Source organism: Plectropomus leopardus, chromosome 19 (assembly GCF_008729295.1).
Source record: "Plectropomus leopardus isolate mb chromosome 19, YSFRI_Pleo_2.0, whole genome shotgun sequence".
In the NCBI taxonomy this organism is placed as follows: domain Eukaryota; kingdom Metazoa; phylum Chordata; class Actinopteri; order Perciformes; family Serranidae; genus Plectropomus; species Plectropomus leopardus.
In genome coordinates this window covers 7,642,117-7,657,565 of record NC_056481.1, presented here as the reverse complement: position 1 = coordinate 7,657,565, position 15,449 = coordinate 7,642,117, and the positions used below count along the sequence as shown (strand labels likewise).

General features: G+C 39.0%; 3 protein-coding genes across 3 annotated transcripts in view; 1 reads left to right on the top strand and 2 right to left on the bottom strand.

Annotated features, from left to right (window-relative positions):
* The window catches only part of LOC121959030 (mannose-6-phosphate isomerase-like), a 5,612-nt gene extending 1,180 nt beyond the window's left edge, over positions 1 to 4,432 (top strand). Inside the window, exons 2-5 of the mRNA XM_042508211.1 lie at positions 3 to 135; positions 643 to 816; positions 1,719 to 1,927; positions 3,758 to 4,432. Coding sequence (XP_042364145.1) covers positions 3 to 135; positions 643 to 816; positions 1,719 to 1,927; positions 3,758 to 3,976 — 735 coding nt within the window. The 3' untranslated portion in view covers positions 3,977 to 4,432. The remainder of the gene's footprint in view (positions 1 to 2; positions 136 to 642; positions 817 to 1,718; positions 1,928 to 3,757) is intronic.
* A 4,698-nt stretch (positions 4,433 to 9,130) lies between these two features.
* LOC121959324 (protein PML-like) lies at positions 9,131 to 11,132 on the bottom strand. The gene is made up of 2 exons (XM_042508584.1): positions 10,925 to 11,132; positions 9,131 to 10,299 (listed from the first exon to the last, which is right to left on the bottom strand). The coding sequence occupies exons 1-2, from the start codon at positions 11,001 to 11,003 to the stop codon at positions 9,644 to 9,646; spliced, it is 735 nt and encodes a 244-aa protein (XP_042364518.1). The 5' UTR covers positions 11,004 to 11,132; the 3' UTR covers positions 9,131 to 9,643.
* A 1,087-nt stretch (positions 11,133 to 12,219) lies between these two features.
* LOC121959029 (DNA polymerase III PolC-type-like) lies at positions 12,220 to 15,393 on the bottom strand. Its single transcript, XM_042508210.1, has 2 exons — positions 15,342 to 15,393; positions 12,220 to 12,932 (listed from the first exon to the last, which is right to left on the bottom strand). The coding sequence occupies exons 1-2, from the start codon at positions 15,391 to 15,393 to the stop codon at positions 12,397 to 12,399; spliced, it is 588 nt and encodes a 195-aa protein (XP_042364144.1). The 3' UTR covers positions 12,220 to 12,396.
* Between the last annotated feature and the right edge of the window lie 56 nt (positions 15,394 to 15,449).

Sequence of the window (15,449 nt, the reverse complement as noted above, 5' to 3'; positions counted from 1 at the left end):
AGCTGCGATGCAACGTGGGAGATGCGGCTCATACGGGCCAGGTGCTGAAGAAGTGCTTCACCAGGATGATGAACTGTGAGAAGAAGGTGTTCGTAGATCAGCTCAACATGCTGGTCAAGAGAGTCACTGAAGAAGGTAAAGAAGCCGAGGGATGTAGCTAATGGAGCTCCAAGCAACAGAAAATGAATAAAAAATTTAGTTGGTTAGTTTAAGCATTACCAGGGTGTAGAGGTTAAGGTGTTGCCTTTTCACTTGTTTCACGCAGTCTGTTTGAGTATCAATATATGAAAACACTTTCATCATTATCAACAGTCTGGTATCTGGTGCAAGTTTGTTAGACTGAGAGATATCCCCCAGCTGAAATAAAAATCATCCACCCAGTTGTGGTACAAACTTCCAGCTGATTATGCAGTAAAAGCAGTGAAATAATGAACCACACTTGTGCTGCTTTATCCCTTTTGTACCAGTAACCCAGAGTCAGGGAAGGGACGAGTCAGTGCCTTTTTTTTATACTACCACAGGGAGGCACTAAATCAGACATTTATCTAATTCTACCAATAAGAGGCTTTGCAACTAAATCAGTAAAAACACGGGTTAGTTGTTTTGCTCTTTATGGTTTACTGATGTTTGTAACCTGTGCAGGTGCAGCAGGAAAGGACACATCAAGCAGCAACGGAGACCTGCTGCTCCGTCTCCACTCCCAGTACCCTGGAGACATCGGCTGCTTTTCCATCTACTTCCTCAACCAAATAGTCCTGGATCCAGGCCAAGCCATGTTCCTGGGAGCCAACGAGCCTCACGCTTACCTTTATGGAGGTCAGACGATGCTTTTTGTTCATATTCATAAAACTGAGGCCACATCCACCAAATACATTTTCATTTTGAAATCAGGTTTTAAAGCAAAGACGAGGTGTTTAGTTCCATTTCAGGAATTGTATTTTTCCATAGTAATAAGCCTTTAGCACCCAATAATGTAATTAGTTTCTTAAAATCTAGTAATGCATGGAAATGTAATAAAATTTGCTCTTAACCTGATTTAAAGAGGTAAAAACCCAATAATGTAGTTATACTTTCTGACTGTCCTACCCTGTCTGTGGCATACATAATCTTTAAGAGTCAGCCACAAAAATATAGTTTTATTTTCTGAAAAGGCCTTGTAGTTTCCTAAAACAGCTGGGCACTGTAATTTTAAGCAAATGTTAATCAAACAGGAGTGAATACTTCATTCAATGGGGACTCAGTAGCAGATGAACACATTTGGTGGCATCGAAGAAACTTCCTACAGCAGGATGGTGTACTTGAGGAAAAAACCTGGTATTGAAAGAAACATGTTAGCTAATGCAACAGTGGGATTCATACATGTGTTATCCATGTTTTTGGAGCTATGCAATGTGTTCTGGGTTTAGTTCTACCTTTAACTGGCTCTGTTGCCTTTACTGTCACCGCTTCTGGCCTCCTGTACACTCACATATTCATCCCGCAGCTGAGTGTAGGTTCACACCTGTTGTCAAAAGCCATTCTTGGTAATCACTGACTATAAAAGTAGATCAGTGGTAAAGAAGAAATAGCTCCTGCAATGCATTCAACCTCACAGGCTAACTGTATGTAACATTGAAAGAGTATTTGAGAATTGATTTTCCATTTGAAGGAGAGTGGACTGCCCACTTTGCTTATTTAAAACATGCTTCCCTTTTCTTTCTGTTCATCCATCCATCTAGACTGTATTGAGTGTATGGCCTGCTCAGACAACACAGTGAGAGCCGGTCTGACACCGAAATACATTGATGTCAACACGCTGTGTGAGATGCTGAACTACAACCCTGCTCCGGCCAGCTCCAAAATCTTCCCGTGTGTTCAGGATGCCTCAGATCCCTGTGTGTTCCTGTACGACCCCCCAGTGCCAGACTTCACTGTCATGAGGATACAGGTAGGAAACCAACGCTAGATAAATGATTACACGTTAGAAGGGAAACATTAACACTGAAACTGTTTATACTATTTAGACTAACATAGTAACATACTGTACTTTCTTCACAATGAAACCCTTAATTTATAAATGAGATTGAGGTAGTTATTTAATGAGTTACAAATTTAGCCAGCCAGTCACTGCAATAAAGACATGTAAGGGGGGATAAAACAAATATTCACACCTGTTAAAAGTGTTGTATGTCTTGGAAGAGCTACAATTTGAAGATTAAAGTTTTTAGCTTGTGTGACTTGTCAAAATATCTTCCCATACTCCTTTTTCATGACACAGTCTAAACTGTAATGGCAGGGAGAGTCTACGTAATATCTGGACCTTAGATTGTTAGATGTAAATGAAATGTAGTCTCTATTGAATATGTTCGTGTGCTTAAAATACTCCAGTTTTTGCCCTTACTCTGAGAAAGATAATTTTTCTACTGAGCTGCTTACATGGCAAATGAAGAGAAATATTTCTCTAATATTTCAGTTTACATGCAGCCATGTAAAAGTGAAACGACTGGATTGGCGTTTGCAATTTTGCGCAAAGATTTTTTTTCCAGTCTTTTCAACGTTGTTAACACAGCCTCCCTCTTTTATAATGTTTAAAAGTGGATGCGTATCTCCTTCCAACTAGAAATGTGGGCTTTTCTTTTGGACATGCATTTCTATCCCAGCCTTTAAAACGCAGAGCTGAAAATAAAAAATCAAGAGGTCGTGTGTTGCAAATTGCTGTACAAGCTCAATTTGAGATGCGAGGTATGAATGTGCTGTATAGATGTCCAAAGAATGCTCCGAAGACCTGAATAACACTGGCATATCCCACATCTTAGTCAGAAATTACTACATTGCGAAAAATGGCTAATTTTGCAACAGAATATGCTGTTACATTACATTACATTATTAAATTCAGAATATTGTCATATTTAGAATAACAGAGGGATATTAGTGTGCATGTAAACGTAACCAATGTTATTTATTGCACTTGTAGTTTTTAGTGATACACGATAATATTGGCATGTTAGCGGATTTCGACTATATTTGCTTTAAAATGAAATACTGAAATCGGCCAACATGCCAATTTCTGCCAATTGCCAAACTGCTGTTTTAATTTCTTATTATTTTTAATTCTTAATTTTTCATTTTTTTAATTTGCAAAGAGAATATTATTAAAACATCAACCTTAAGTTGAATTTTTCTTATTTTGCACAATGAATGAATATTACATACACTGAAAAGCATTGCATTGAATTTCTCAATCTGCTGGCAGGTCATCACGAGGTGGGGCGACAAGTATTTATGATATGATGTTAATTCCACTACAGAAGAGACTTGATGATCGCTAAATGTAGATGGTGAAAACAAGTGGATATATCAATATTGGGATCGAATATCAGCCAAAGAAGCTGTTATATTCAGCATGTCAGATATCTACAAAAAATCCAATATTGCGCATCCCTAGTGGTTTTCCTGCAATGACACGTCAAAAACATTTTCTTCAAAAGTTTTAGAAACCCACCAACAACCGTTCAACCTAGCTGGTGTCAAAACCAGTCAGTGAATTAAACAAATCTAAAATTGTCCCACATTTACTTAAGTAACATAATAAATACACACACACCAGTGCCAACAAGAACATCATCAAACTGTGTATTCCAGTCAAGGAATTTAAGCATGTGCACAGAAGGTAACAGGTAGACACAGACCGGTGGGCAAATAATATTTTGTTTTTTTGTAAAGTGTTAAGTTGCAAACAGAAACATTCTTACCTTGTTCCGTGCCGTCCCTCCTGCAGGTCCCAGCCTCGGTGAAGCAGTACACTGTTGCATCAGTTGACAGCGCCAGCATCCTCCTGGTCATCGAAGGCGACGCCACGGCGACCTCTGCAGCTGCCCTCTCTGATGTCACGCTGAGGCGGGGCACCGTCTTGTTCGTCTCAGCCAATGAGAGCGTCTCCCTGCACATCACCTCCCAGGCGGGGATGAATATGTTCCGGGCCTGCTGCCTCCTGTAGCTGTGAGTCTGAGGCTGTGTGTGAAAGCTCAAACTACCTGTGTGTGTTTTCCTCTGGTTTGACTCAGAAAGGACGACACTGCGTTAAGGATCAAGCCCAATTATCGTAGTGCACTTTTAAAGTAGGCAGTAGAGCTTTCAGACACAGTGTGCCGATGCCCGTCTGTGCCCGCTGCTCCCCCCCAACCCAAACTCGACCTGCCGACTACTCCAGCAGTGATTTTTAGCTTTAAAATCCAGCAGTAATCCACTGCTGATGGATTTTAATTTGTTGTATTTTCTACCTGGAGCGATGCAATCACATCCTCTAAAAAAAGCAGAGGATGCGCACATCCCAAATTCATAATAGGTGCTGGAAAGAGGACACATAGTTAGAATAAAAAGTATAATATGTCCATAACACTGAACAGGACCCAAAATAAAACAAGTGCACATGACACTGTTGAGATCACTTGATCCACAGGTTCCATGAAAGTTTATGTGACCTTGAAGACAGCAGGAGAACACAACCTCATAAGGATCCGAAATGTAAAATTACTTTTAACGCTCAGAAAAGGAAAATATAAAATCTACAGTCCTGCTGAAGATCATATGATACAATAGAAAGCCCAACAATAACTAGTAAGTAAAGCTTTGGTAAGACTGCTTTGCGAAAACAAAATGAAAGACCCTTAGCAAACTCCATCCACTGATGACAGTGTGATGCAGCTGAAAGCCAACACAAAGCTAAAAAATAGACCTTGAGATATTTTTCATGCATTTAATACTTCCTTTTTTAAACAGTTGTGCCGCAGTTCAAAAGTTTCTCAGGTCATCAAAAACTTGTTTAAGGGAAATGTGAAGCTTAAGATCTTAATTACAATTCATAAAGACCTTTTAATGGTTTTATAAAAATCTCTGTCTGTGAACTGAGCAACTGCTATAAAGGGTTTCTCTCTGAGCACACCTCCTCCTGCTTGTCTCCTGATCACCTGTCCCCCCCTGATTGATTTACTTATGTCCAGTTCCCCTTTGGTAAATCGGACTGACCCCCTTCTCTCCTACGAGGATCTTGTTATGATTCCAGTATCAGTCCCATCTTGACGCTGATTTCCTAACTCGGCCATGGCGGACACATTGCAGGAGGCAGCTTGCTCAGAAATGTGAACACACAAACATTTAGTACATCTGAGCAGTTTTGGGGAGTAACTAGTTACAGTAATTATATTACTAAATAAATGTGACTGTAATCAGTTAGCAACTGAGAAAAAATATGTATTTAAATTACAGTTACTAATCACAATGTTGGTGATTACTAAGGGTTTACATATGGAAAAAATAAAGACATTGAATAAAACATTCGTTACGTTGCTTTACATATATTAATATATTTAGTTTAAAACATTTGTTAGAAAAGTAATCAAATGTGATAAGTTGAAGTAAATGAAATAGTGATGGAACTTATTACATTTTTAACAGGGTAACTTGTAAACTGTAATCGATTACATTTCAAAAGTAACCTTCCCAACGCTGCGAGAGGTGCACTCAAGTGTCTCAGTTACATTAAGTTTAAGCAAAGGCAGCCTACAGTGCACAATGCGAATACATATATTCGATCACACAAAAGTAATCCTGCATATATTCAATCACTCATGTCCTGCATATGTTCCGTTATACAAATGCAGTCATAACGTGATTACGTGTACATGATTACACTGTCAATGTACAGTACAGCCATACGCAGTTGGTAACAGGTTTCTACCGCAGTCGGCCTCCAGTGTTTGCGACATTTTTCCTTTTTATTCCCAATGAACCTACAGCTGCACGTTTTTATCCTCCAGTCTGATAAAGATATACATTCAAACAGCACTAAAGCAGGGTGGGGGATATGTTTACACTGGTGCAGTACACCACCACTCACTGCTTTGTACAACTATAGAACCATCTTGTTGAGGACTGAGCATGTCTGTTAAATGAGCCAGCAGTTAGCCTTTCGACAGGGTCACTGGTGCAACTAACTGTTTTATCATCTTAGTTTAGCTTGAAGAAGTAAATATCCACCTCTGGGGTAAAAATATATTGTTAGTTTATCAACAGTTGAGACTATATAGTGTTATACTGAAATGCCTGTGCATGTTTGATTTAGAGCAGTAATACTAGAGAGGGTCCTCTGTCTCGACTGCCACAGTGAAGTTGACCCTGGGAAGTAGTACTACTTTTACCAGCGCATGTTTATAGTCTGGAAACTTCTCCTCAAAGTAGTGAAAAATCATGAAGATTAAAAAAAGAGGTCCACTATTGTCATCCCATTATAGGGGTATTTCGGATGTTTTGCATTGGGGTTTTAAAAGGTACTTGTCCCAGTCAGTGTGTTACCTACAGGGGATGGCTGTCATGTGACTTTGGTGTTTCAAAGTTTTACACCTTCTTTCCACAGTTTTGTTTTGTATCTGTATAGTAAACAGAGAACACAGCCAGTGTTTAACACAGTGAAATGATTTTCTTTGTACAGGAATTCTGCCACTGCAGAAATGGCAAAAGAGTTTGAATGTTTTTCGTGGTCCAATCTGCTGGAATATGCACATGGAGCAGTACAGAGACAAAAACAGGACCATTCATACACGGAGACAAATAAGTGGTGAGGTAGGACTATAGGTGTGCTACCAGTTTTGTTAAATATCTGTTAAGAGATGTATGTTACATGTGACGCTACAGCTCTGTGCAGCTTTTAGTTTGGATTCACCAAAGTCACCAAATAACACAAACAAACCAAACAATCGAGGCAACGGTAGTCCAGCAACTCTTGTGTTCTGTGAGGTAAAATGACTGTTTTTGTCAGTGCAGTCTGGTGGCTTTGAAGAGAGCATAGCTGGATATAACGGCTTCAGTTTCCCATTTGGGAAGGGTTGTCTGACAGCAGCGTTAAGTAGGGAAAATACTCTCAATATAGCGTACACTGGGGCTCTTTTAGGTGGTAAAAACATTTTTTGCTGTTGCCCCCATCCACAGCAGTACACTGCTTAGCTTTAGTGTCGGTTCTCCTGTCTGCCTCTCCAACCTGGTGGCGTGCAGACCGACATCTACTGTCGATAATGTAATAACTAAGGATAAGTACCTAATACTACCCCACTTCAAAAAATCTGAATTATCCCTTTAAGCACGACTTCATGGGAATCAAGAATGCATTTTGATTCAAATTTATACATGACTGAAAATGCACTGCTGCTGCTGCTTGTTGCATATTTATACAATTTGACCCAAGCCCATTAAAACATCCAAGTATTGTACATTTGTACAACAAAATGCTGCATTGAATTTTATAGTAATATAGGAACAAACATGTCTGTATTTCTGAGTGTTTGAAGCCAATTTTTTTTACAGACTTTGCATGTATTATTGTTTGTACTGAATCATCGATACTTGACATCACATACTAAGAGAAATGTTTGCTGAAACTGTACCGCATTGTAAGGTTTCACCTGTACATTTATATATCATGAGGTGAGTCGTTTTGTCGTCACAGTAAAATCTTTGTGGTGACCACTTCCCACCATGTTGGTACAATATTGTAACTAGATAATTTCAGTATGGTGCACACGTCTGCATAATATTCCAGTTCATACCAGGGTCAGTCTGAATTCAATAAATCATGACGTGGATTTTCTTGTTGTTACAATTTTTATAGGTTATCTAGAAATAAATATTTGAGAGTGAATGCCCTATCTGCCTGCCGACCTACCAGTGAGTAAATATTTTTCTTCATAGTTTGACCTGAATGAATGAATGCCCTGAGCCAACGCTGGTAATGCTTTTACCTTCTTCATAATGTTACTGATGGAGGTCAATCTCTAAGCTTGTCCCTAATATAGATGCACTAAACCTTAAGTTGTTGGTTGTTGATAAATATTGTTGGAAAAATGGAAAAATATTAAGAGATGGAAGGATGTTGATAGTTAAAATCACTGCATCTTTTTGATTAAAGAACCATTACCTCAAATTCATCCGTTTGTATCTCTAAAATTGTAGAGCCTCCGGTTATTTTTGTCAACAAGCCTTTTTTCCCCATATTTTTAAAATGTTTTATTTAGTAATCTTGTGGGGGTTGCTCTTTCGAACATTATCTGATTATCATTAAAAATATTAACTTTTAATTTAATTTTAATTTCATTTTAATCACACGTTTGTTTGTTACTGGTCTTGTTTTGTGTCATCTTTAGTTTTAATATGGTGCATTCAGGACTTTGCACATCAGACTTTTTTTCCACTTTTAACTCCTTCAAATGCACAAAAGTCTGAAGGCCACAATGTTTTACCTTAACTGTTTTATTTAACTATAGCGAGAACATTTCTGTCTCGAGTGAGGATACGGTTTAGCATTTTTGAATATGGTGATGCTGAAGCCTGGGACTACAGAAAACATGTGTATGTAAAAGTGGTTCAATAAAGCCTTGTTCCATTACTACACCGTCTGAACTCTGTTTTCTTGTTGTTGCGTCTGTACCGTTTGCTACCTTACAATACCAGTTAAAGCACAGAGAGTCAAACCTGAGAAGATTCATTTTACATCAGACCATGTACTTGAGTGTGGAGCAGTTCGAAGTATTATTTGTCAAGTTAAATGTTAACTTTGGTATTTTATCAACCAAAATTTTTCAAACCAAGATGGCAATGGCAGTTTTTGTTTCTCTCGATTTTATTAAAGAATAAAATCTTTTTTGTTCAACCAGAAACAGCCCCAAAATTGCGATTGCCAAACTCACTAGACTCTTTAAATAAACAGTAAATTTATCATAGCAAAACACACTTTAGTCATTTTTTTCCCCATTGTGTTAGACACTTAAAAAAAGTTTAGGCTGAAAATAAGAAGGTTACTATTTAAAGTCCCGATAACTAACTAGTGATTATCATAATTATTATTGTTTTGATATTATCCATATCTCCTAGCTCTACTAAAATATTAATTCGGGACACACTAAAGTTATACAAAAAACATTAATTTGTTGATTTATTTACCTTTAATAAAAACGTTTTTTCAGTGAAGCTCATCAAAACATTTGAGTGAACTCAGAATAAAACTACATTACATTTTCTTAGTTACAAAAATATATTTGAAAGGCAAATATCCAACAGTCATCTCTGTTTCATCACACTGATGAATGAAAATCAAACTGCTGGGTTAAAAGTGGAATAAGAGAAAAACCGTCTCACTACTTCAACAACCATCTTAAGCTACAGCTGAAACAGACTCTTGTGTCTCCAATCTTAAGCAATAAATTAAAGTGCATGTTTTTTGGGATATTAAACAGGGTGAGACTGAAGCACACAGATATGAAACTCCACACTGACAGAGCCAATCAAGGCAGTCTAGAGGAATGTAGGACCCTATAAGGCTAAGGAAAAATAATGTAAATGCTGCGTCAGGCTGGAGTGGTACCATGTGACCTCCAGGTGTGCGTGCATTTTCCTCATACGCATCCATCACCTTTCAAAAGCTTTCACAAACTGTTGTATCCATTTGCTCTGTATTTTATTTTCCTTTTTGCGTCACTGAACAGGATGACTTCAGTGATTCTCTGTCAGTTTATCATTTGTTCCACCATCAACCACAAACGGACAGCTTCAGCTGTTTGCACGAGAACAACAGCCTCTCCAGCTGTGCCGTCAACAAATTCGGCATGTTTCATATGCTCTACCTTGCGGCTTCTTCTTCGTTGCTCTCTGTGACCTTCACTGTCTGTCTGAAGTGCTCCCACAGGGGGCGCTGTACTGCTGGCTCACAGGGCACTTTGGATTTAGCAGATAGTTTGTTTTCCATGGTGTCCAGAGTGAACATATGCTTACTAATCAAGTCTGGTGTGGGCTGAAGCACGCCATACAGTGCCTGCAATGCTCGCACATCCTCCAAAGCATCATGGGCCTTGTAGTTCATACCCAGCAGCTCCCTGACCAGGTTCTCCTGTCGGAAACTCTGGAGGCCGAGCTCCTTAAGCATCTCTCGAGCCAGTGGTAGTGTGTCAACACAGCCAGAGACTGCTGACTCAAAGTCTGCTCTGAGGTCCAGTTCATCGAGAGCTCGAGCCAACAGCCGACAGTCGAAGCGGCGAATGTTGTGGCCGATGACAAGCGGGCACCCAAGCATCTGAAGGAAAGCTATGAAGGAGACCAGGACCTCTCGCAGGGAGTTGGTGAGAACAAGCTGGCGATGGAGGTACAGTCTCTGTCTGTGGACCCTGAATCCGGTCACTTTGGCTGCTCCACGCTGCATTCGACATCGAGGGATGACGTAAAGGTTGAGAGAGTGGCCTCCACTCACTGCAGCCAGCTGGACAATCTCACAACTCTGACCTGATAAAATAAAACATGTAGATTAAAAAGTGTCATCTTATGTGATTAAGTGTACTTTTATTTTATTTTCTTAATGCAGTAAACAGAAAACTTTGTTTACACAGCAACAATAGGCACAGCTGACAGAGTTAAAGTCACACTATAACTCATACTATGTCATGCTGTTGTAAATTTTCTGGAAAAATCAAGTGAGAAACTGTTAAAGGGATAGTTCGGATTTTTTTTAGCGGAAGTCAGTTTGTAACATACAGTGGATGGCTGTCCGCACGCCCACAGTTTGGAAAAGTAGGCAAGAGTAGCTGCTAGCACTACTACCATGAACGCATTACAACATACAGGAAATGAAGTCTGCAACACATGCAAAGAAAGTGTCAGCAAGGGAGGAACTTCTTCTTTGTAAAACCTCAGAGAGCTTTTCTATTCATTTTTTAAATTTTATTTTCACTTTACATCAGAGAAAAAAATGCTATAACTTGCTAATGCTAATAACTTTCGGTGCATTAAACAACACTGAAACTAAATTAACTGTTATAATGCCGTCAGGCGACGAAATGTGTGAACTTTATACCATTTTCATAAAGTATCATGTGTAAGATATCACATGAACAGTAAAAAGAGATCTTACCCAGTCCAGTCGTCTCCAAGTCAAAGAAAACCAGCGACTGTTGCGACTTTTCTCCTCCGTCTGAAGCCGACGTTTGCATCCCGACACGACCACAGTTTCAATAACGCCTCTAAAATATGACAGTTTTGTAAAATAAACCAACGCGGACACATGAGACACACAGGCAAGACGTAAACAGAGATTTTCCTGAATTTCCCTCCGTGTGTTTTAAACACCGGAACACCGGAACACCGGAACACTAAACTTTCAAAAGAAAAGCCTCGTTGAAGAGGGATTTAAGAAGTAAGGAAACGAGATTAGTTGCTGCCTTGTGTTAAAAATGTACTAACCTGCAGTTACAAACAGTATAGTGTAAGTCCGTAGCAAATTAAAATATTTTTCAACAAAGACTAAACAGAATCAAGAAATATGAAATATTGCGGACATTATTTTCCAAATTTGCGCATGCGCAAGAGTCATTTCTTCTCCTGTGAATATGGAGAGTGTCAAAGCGTCTCAGGCAAAGTGCTGCCCTCCAGAGGAAATTAAATGATAACGCACCGCAGCGAGGAGGAAAATAAAAACGTTGGTCTTCAGCACGGTATATCTGTTTGTCATAGAAAATAATTTCCCAATAATGTGAATGTAATCATGAGAAATGGTACTGTGTGATGTGATTCAGTGATGTCACCAGGACCTTTTGAGTCTTTCAATGTCTCCAGTAGGTCTGTGTGTAAGATACTGCAAAGGCAAGACCTTGTACATGTTTTGGCTACGTCAATAAGCATAGTTGTGTGATGTGTGAAATGTGCTGTTTAAAGCTGAGTGACTCTTCTGTTACTTTAAGTTTTTGGTATGTCTCTGTCCATGCACATGTTGTGCCAAGAGCTTCTCTGATCAGATATTTGTAATAAACATATATTCAAGTAAGGACAACTGAGGCTCACCAAGTTCATTTCACTACTTGTTGAGTTATTTCACTACTCGTTAAGTTATTTAACTATACATCAAGTTTGTGTTATTATTTATTAAGTGAATTCACCGTTCATGGGTTCATCAAGAGTACAAGATTTTCTTCAACACTGTTTGGTTGGTGAATATACCAACACTTTATACTTGAGAAAAGGTTAGAGGAAATTTGCATTGTTACACCAGCAAGGTGCGTACAAGATAGGCAAGCAAAAAGAGCAATATAAATAGCAACCCCCCCCCCACACACACAGAAGCAAATAAACATGTCGTATAGATGAATCAAGTTGAAGTTTAATGGTTATTGTAGGAAAATTGTGTTGCAATTCTCTGGAACTACAAAAGAGTGTAACAATTTTGTGTATGACATTACAATACATCAGACAAAATTAAAACAAATTACACAGAATGAACATTACATATCTGTGAGTTTGAGGTGTAATGTGCATCATTTGGCTCCAATCACAAGAAATCTACCTGTCATTTCATTTCAGAATTTTCACTGATTCCTTTCTGTGGCTTATTTAAAATGCATAGGTTGAGATGGTAACTCTTGAGACGTCCCCATTGTTGGGGCGCCATGAGTTGAACAGCTCCTGCAGCATCTTGGCGTCCTCAACTGCATTATGGGCTTCGTAGTCCACTCCGAGGAAGTGGCGGACCATGTTCCTCTGAGAATGACTGCCAAGATTTGGATAGAGGTTCTTGCTTAGTGGGAGGGTATCCACAAACCCAGACACCACCTGCTGGAACTCCTGCCACAGGGAGAGTGTTTGCAGCACTCTGGTGAGCACTGGTGCATCAAAACGCCGTGCATTGTGGGCCGCCAGCAGCACAGGGCGGCGGAAGGAACGCAGGAAGTTAATGAAGGAGGTGAGAGCGTCAACAAGAGGGACGGTGTCCACAGGTCTCCCGTGGCGAAACAGGCCGTCATCACCGACAGTGAAGCCCGTCACCTGTTGGGCGCCCTTGGTGACTGCGCGGCGGGGGAGGGTGTAGACGTCAAAGACCCTCTCTCCACAGATGGCAGACACCTGGATGATGTCACACACATCAGTGTCTGAAAGTAGATAAGAGATGGATTAAAGGAGTGAAAAAGAAAAAAAAATATTTTAAAAATGTGGACTACACTTTTTAAATTATAAAACAGTTAGTGTTTTATCCAAAAAACTGTTCAGTGTTTTTCTTATGTAGGAAAGAAGCACAAGTTGATGCAATGACTGGATATTGTTGCCTTTGGACAGATTCAGGTTCGCTATTTCACTCTCCATTCTTCGTCCAAAGTTTGTTTTTTAATTTAGGGCAGCCATGTCTCAGTAAGAAAGCAAATATGTTTATTGCTGTGTTAAAATGGGGTCTGTGATATTTAAATCAGAAAAAAAAACAGTCCCATAAGTAAATGAAGGACAGATCGTTTCTAATCGATTACACTTACGCCTGTCCACAGAATATATGATATTTAGGCTGAGCCTTTTTTGGAATAATACATATGACTGAAGAGGGTGTGGAAAGACAAATAATGTCACACTTTGAGAAGTAAAAGCATGAAACAAGCCTCCAGAGAACGCAGAGAATTTAGAGAACGTAGTGTGGGCTACGTTTGCAGTTGGTGGGTCTGGTGTGGAGGATTTATGTCCTTTATCTGAAAAATGTAATTAAATTGTATTAAATTCAAATTAAATATGGCGTGAAATGTGTAACCTGTTGGGGGGGATTCCCCTCATTTAGATTACATTTCAAAAATAATTACTTTTTAATCACATATTTGGTGTGAACTGGTGATTGTTGTGGTTTCTTTAGACTCAGCAGAGACCAGCTGACAGGGTGGTGTCTCTTCTGGGTGGGTGGTGCTCTCGCTTCGTCTGTGCAGCCATTTCACGCACATATACTCAATAAACTCTAAGAAGTTCTTCACCGTGACATCCTGTCAAATGTGACGGTAATGCATGCGGCAACCGAGTCATTTAACACTATGTCAAAACCACTGACTCAGGAAGTTTGATTCCAAGAAATAAAGAAACAATGAGCCACACTGTTTCTTCAAAGAATGTGATTTCCTGATTTCCAATAATCAGCCATCTTAATTTTTCAATTCATCATTTGGACTTCAAAATCAGCCACTGAGAAATATCCATCACAATCTTACAAAAAAAGTGGAAGTGTTCAAAATGCCTCATAGTCACTTCGTCCATTACTACTATAAATACGTTGATTCATAAGAGGCGCCTGTCGGTCTGTGGACTTGCAGTAGCTGGTTTTGAATCCCACCTTAAATCTTGCCAGACTCACAGGGATTTGTATTTACCATTTTAGTATAACTACCATTTCATAATTCAACCTGCATGATGCAACTTTCAGGTAAGTGTCATGCAGCAGTGGCGTCCTGCGGCAGCTGCAGGAGGAGCATTTCTGTCTGGTGTGTGGTTTGGCACAGAAATCTCATCTGTGTTGTAATCGTATTTGTACAAAGTGTGATGCCAGCCAAGTGACTAACGTGAGCATACTATGCTGATTTTTAACATTCACACGTTATTCAAATGATCTAAAGCAGCCAAAAAAGTATCGGTACACAAAAACTCTCTCTCCAAAATAAAAAAATTAGAGTGCTAAAATTTAAATTTGTGATGTCAACAAGTATAAAGTCTGGAGCTGCTCCATAGACAATGAATGGTGAAAGATGTTCTGGATGACACTGAGAGCAGCCAGGGGAATGTTCCAAGTATACGGGAACATTTTCTGTTCAAGAACGGAGAACACTACAATAGGAGAAAGCTAATTTGGGTATTAAAAAAGAAAAAAAAACATTCTGTGGCTCAACAACATCAGGCTCCTGTTCTGAGCAGGTCTGGATTTTATACCTCATTACATCACAAGAGGGAGACTTAATTCAGTGGTTTCTGGCTTTGAGAGAGACAGTTGCTCTTGTTAACAAATATTAACTGAACCTTCCCGGACCATGGAAATAACAAATTGGAATTCATAGGTGAGATTAGAAACCAACAAAAATAGAAACTGAAAGGCACTCTGATCGCTCTTATCTTCCTCATGACATAAAGACTCCAGCTGATGCCTGTTAACAGGTGGAGCCTTCATAACACTGGTTTATACTGGTACATATTGACAGAAACAATCAAGAAACTATACAGATTTTATCTGAAAACCATCTTGTTAGTTGATTCTATGCCAAATGAAGTTTAAAAAAACTGTTTTAGTCACGCTGTCTATAATGATAGAACATAAAATTATTAGTGTTACATAGAATCCTACACAACTAAGGCAACACAACTGACTTAAATACAATTTAGAAGATCAAATATGAACCTGAAAGGTCAACAAAAGATCTTAAAAAAAATTTTAATAAATGTTGTTAACAAGGCACATATTATGACACCGACGGTTATTAAATAAGGTAAATAAGAAAGGTCATATTTATCTTTAATTGATGATATTGAGACATAAAGTTAGTTACCTAATCCAGTGGTCTCCAGGTCAAAGAAAACGATGGTTTTGTTGCCAGACATCTGCAAGAATTTAAAGAGATAAGCCATCTGAATATAGAATAATAAACTCACGAGTA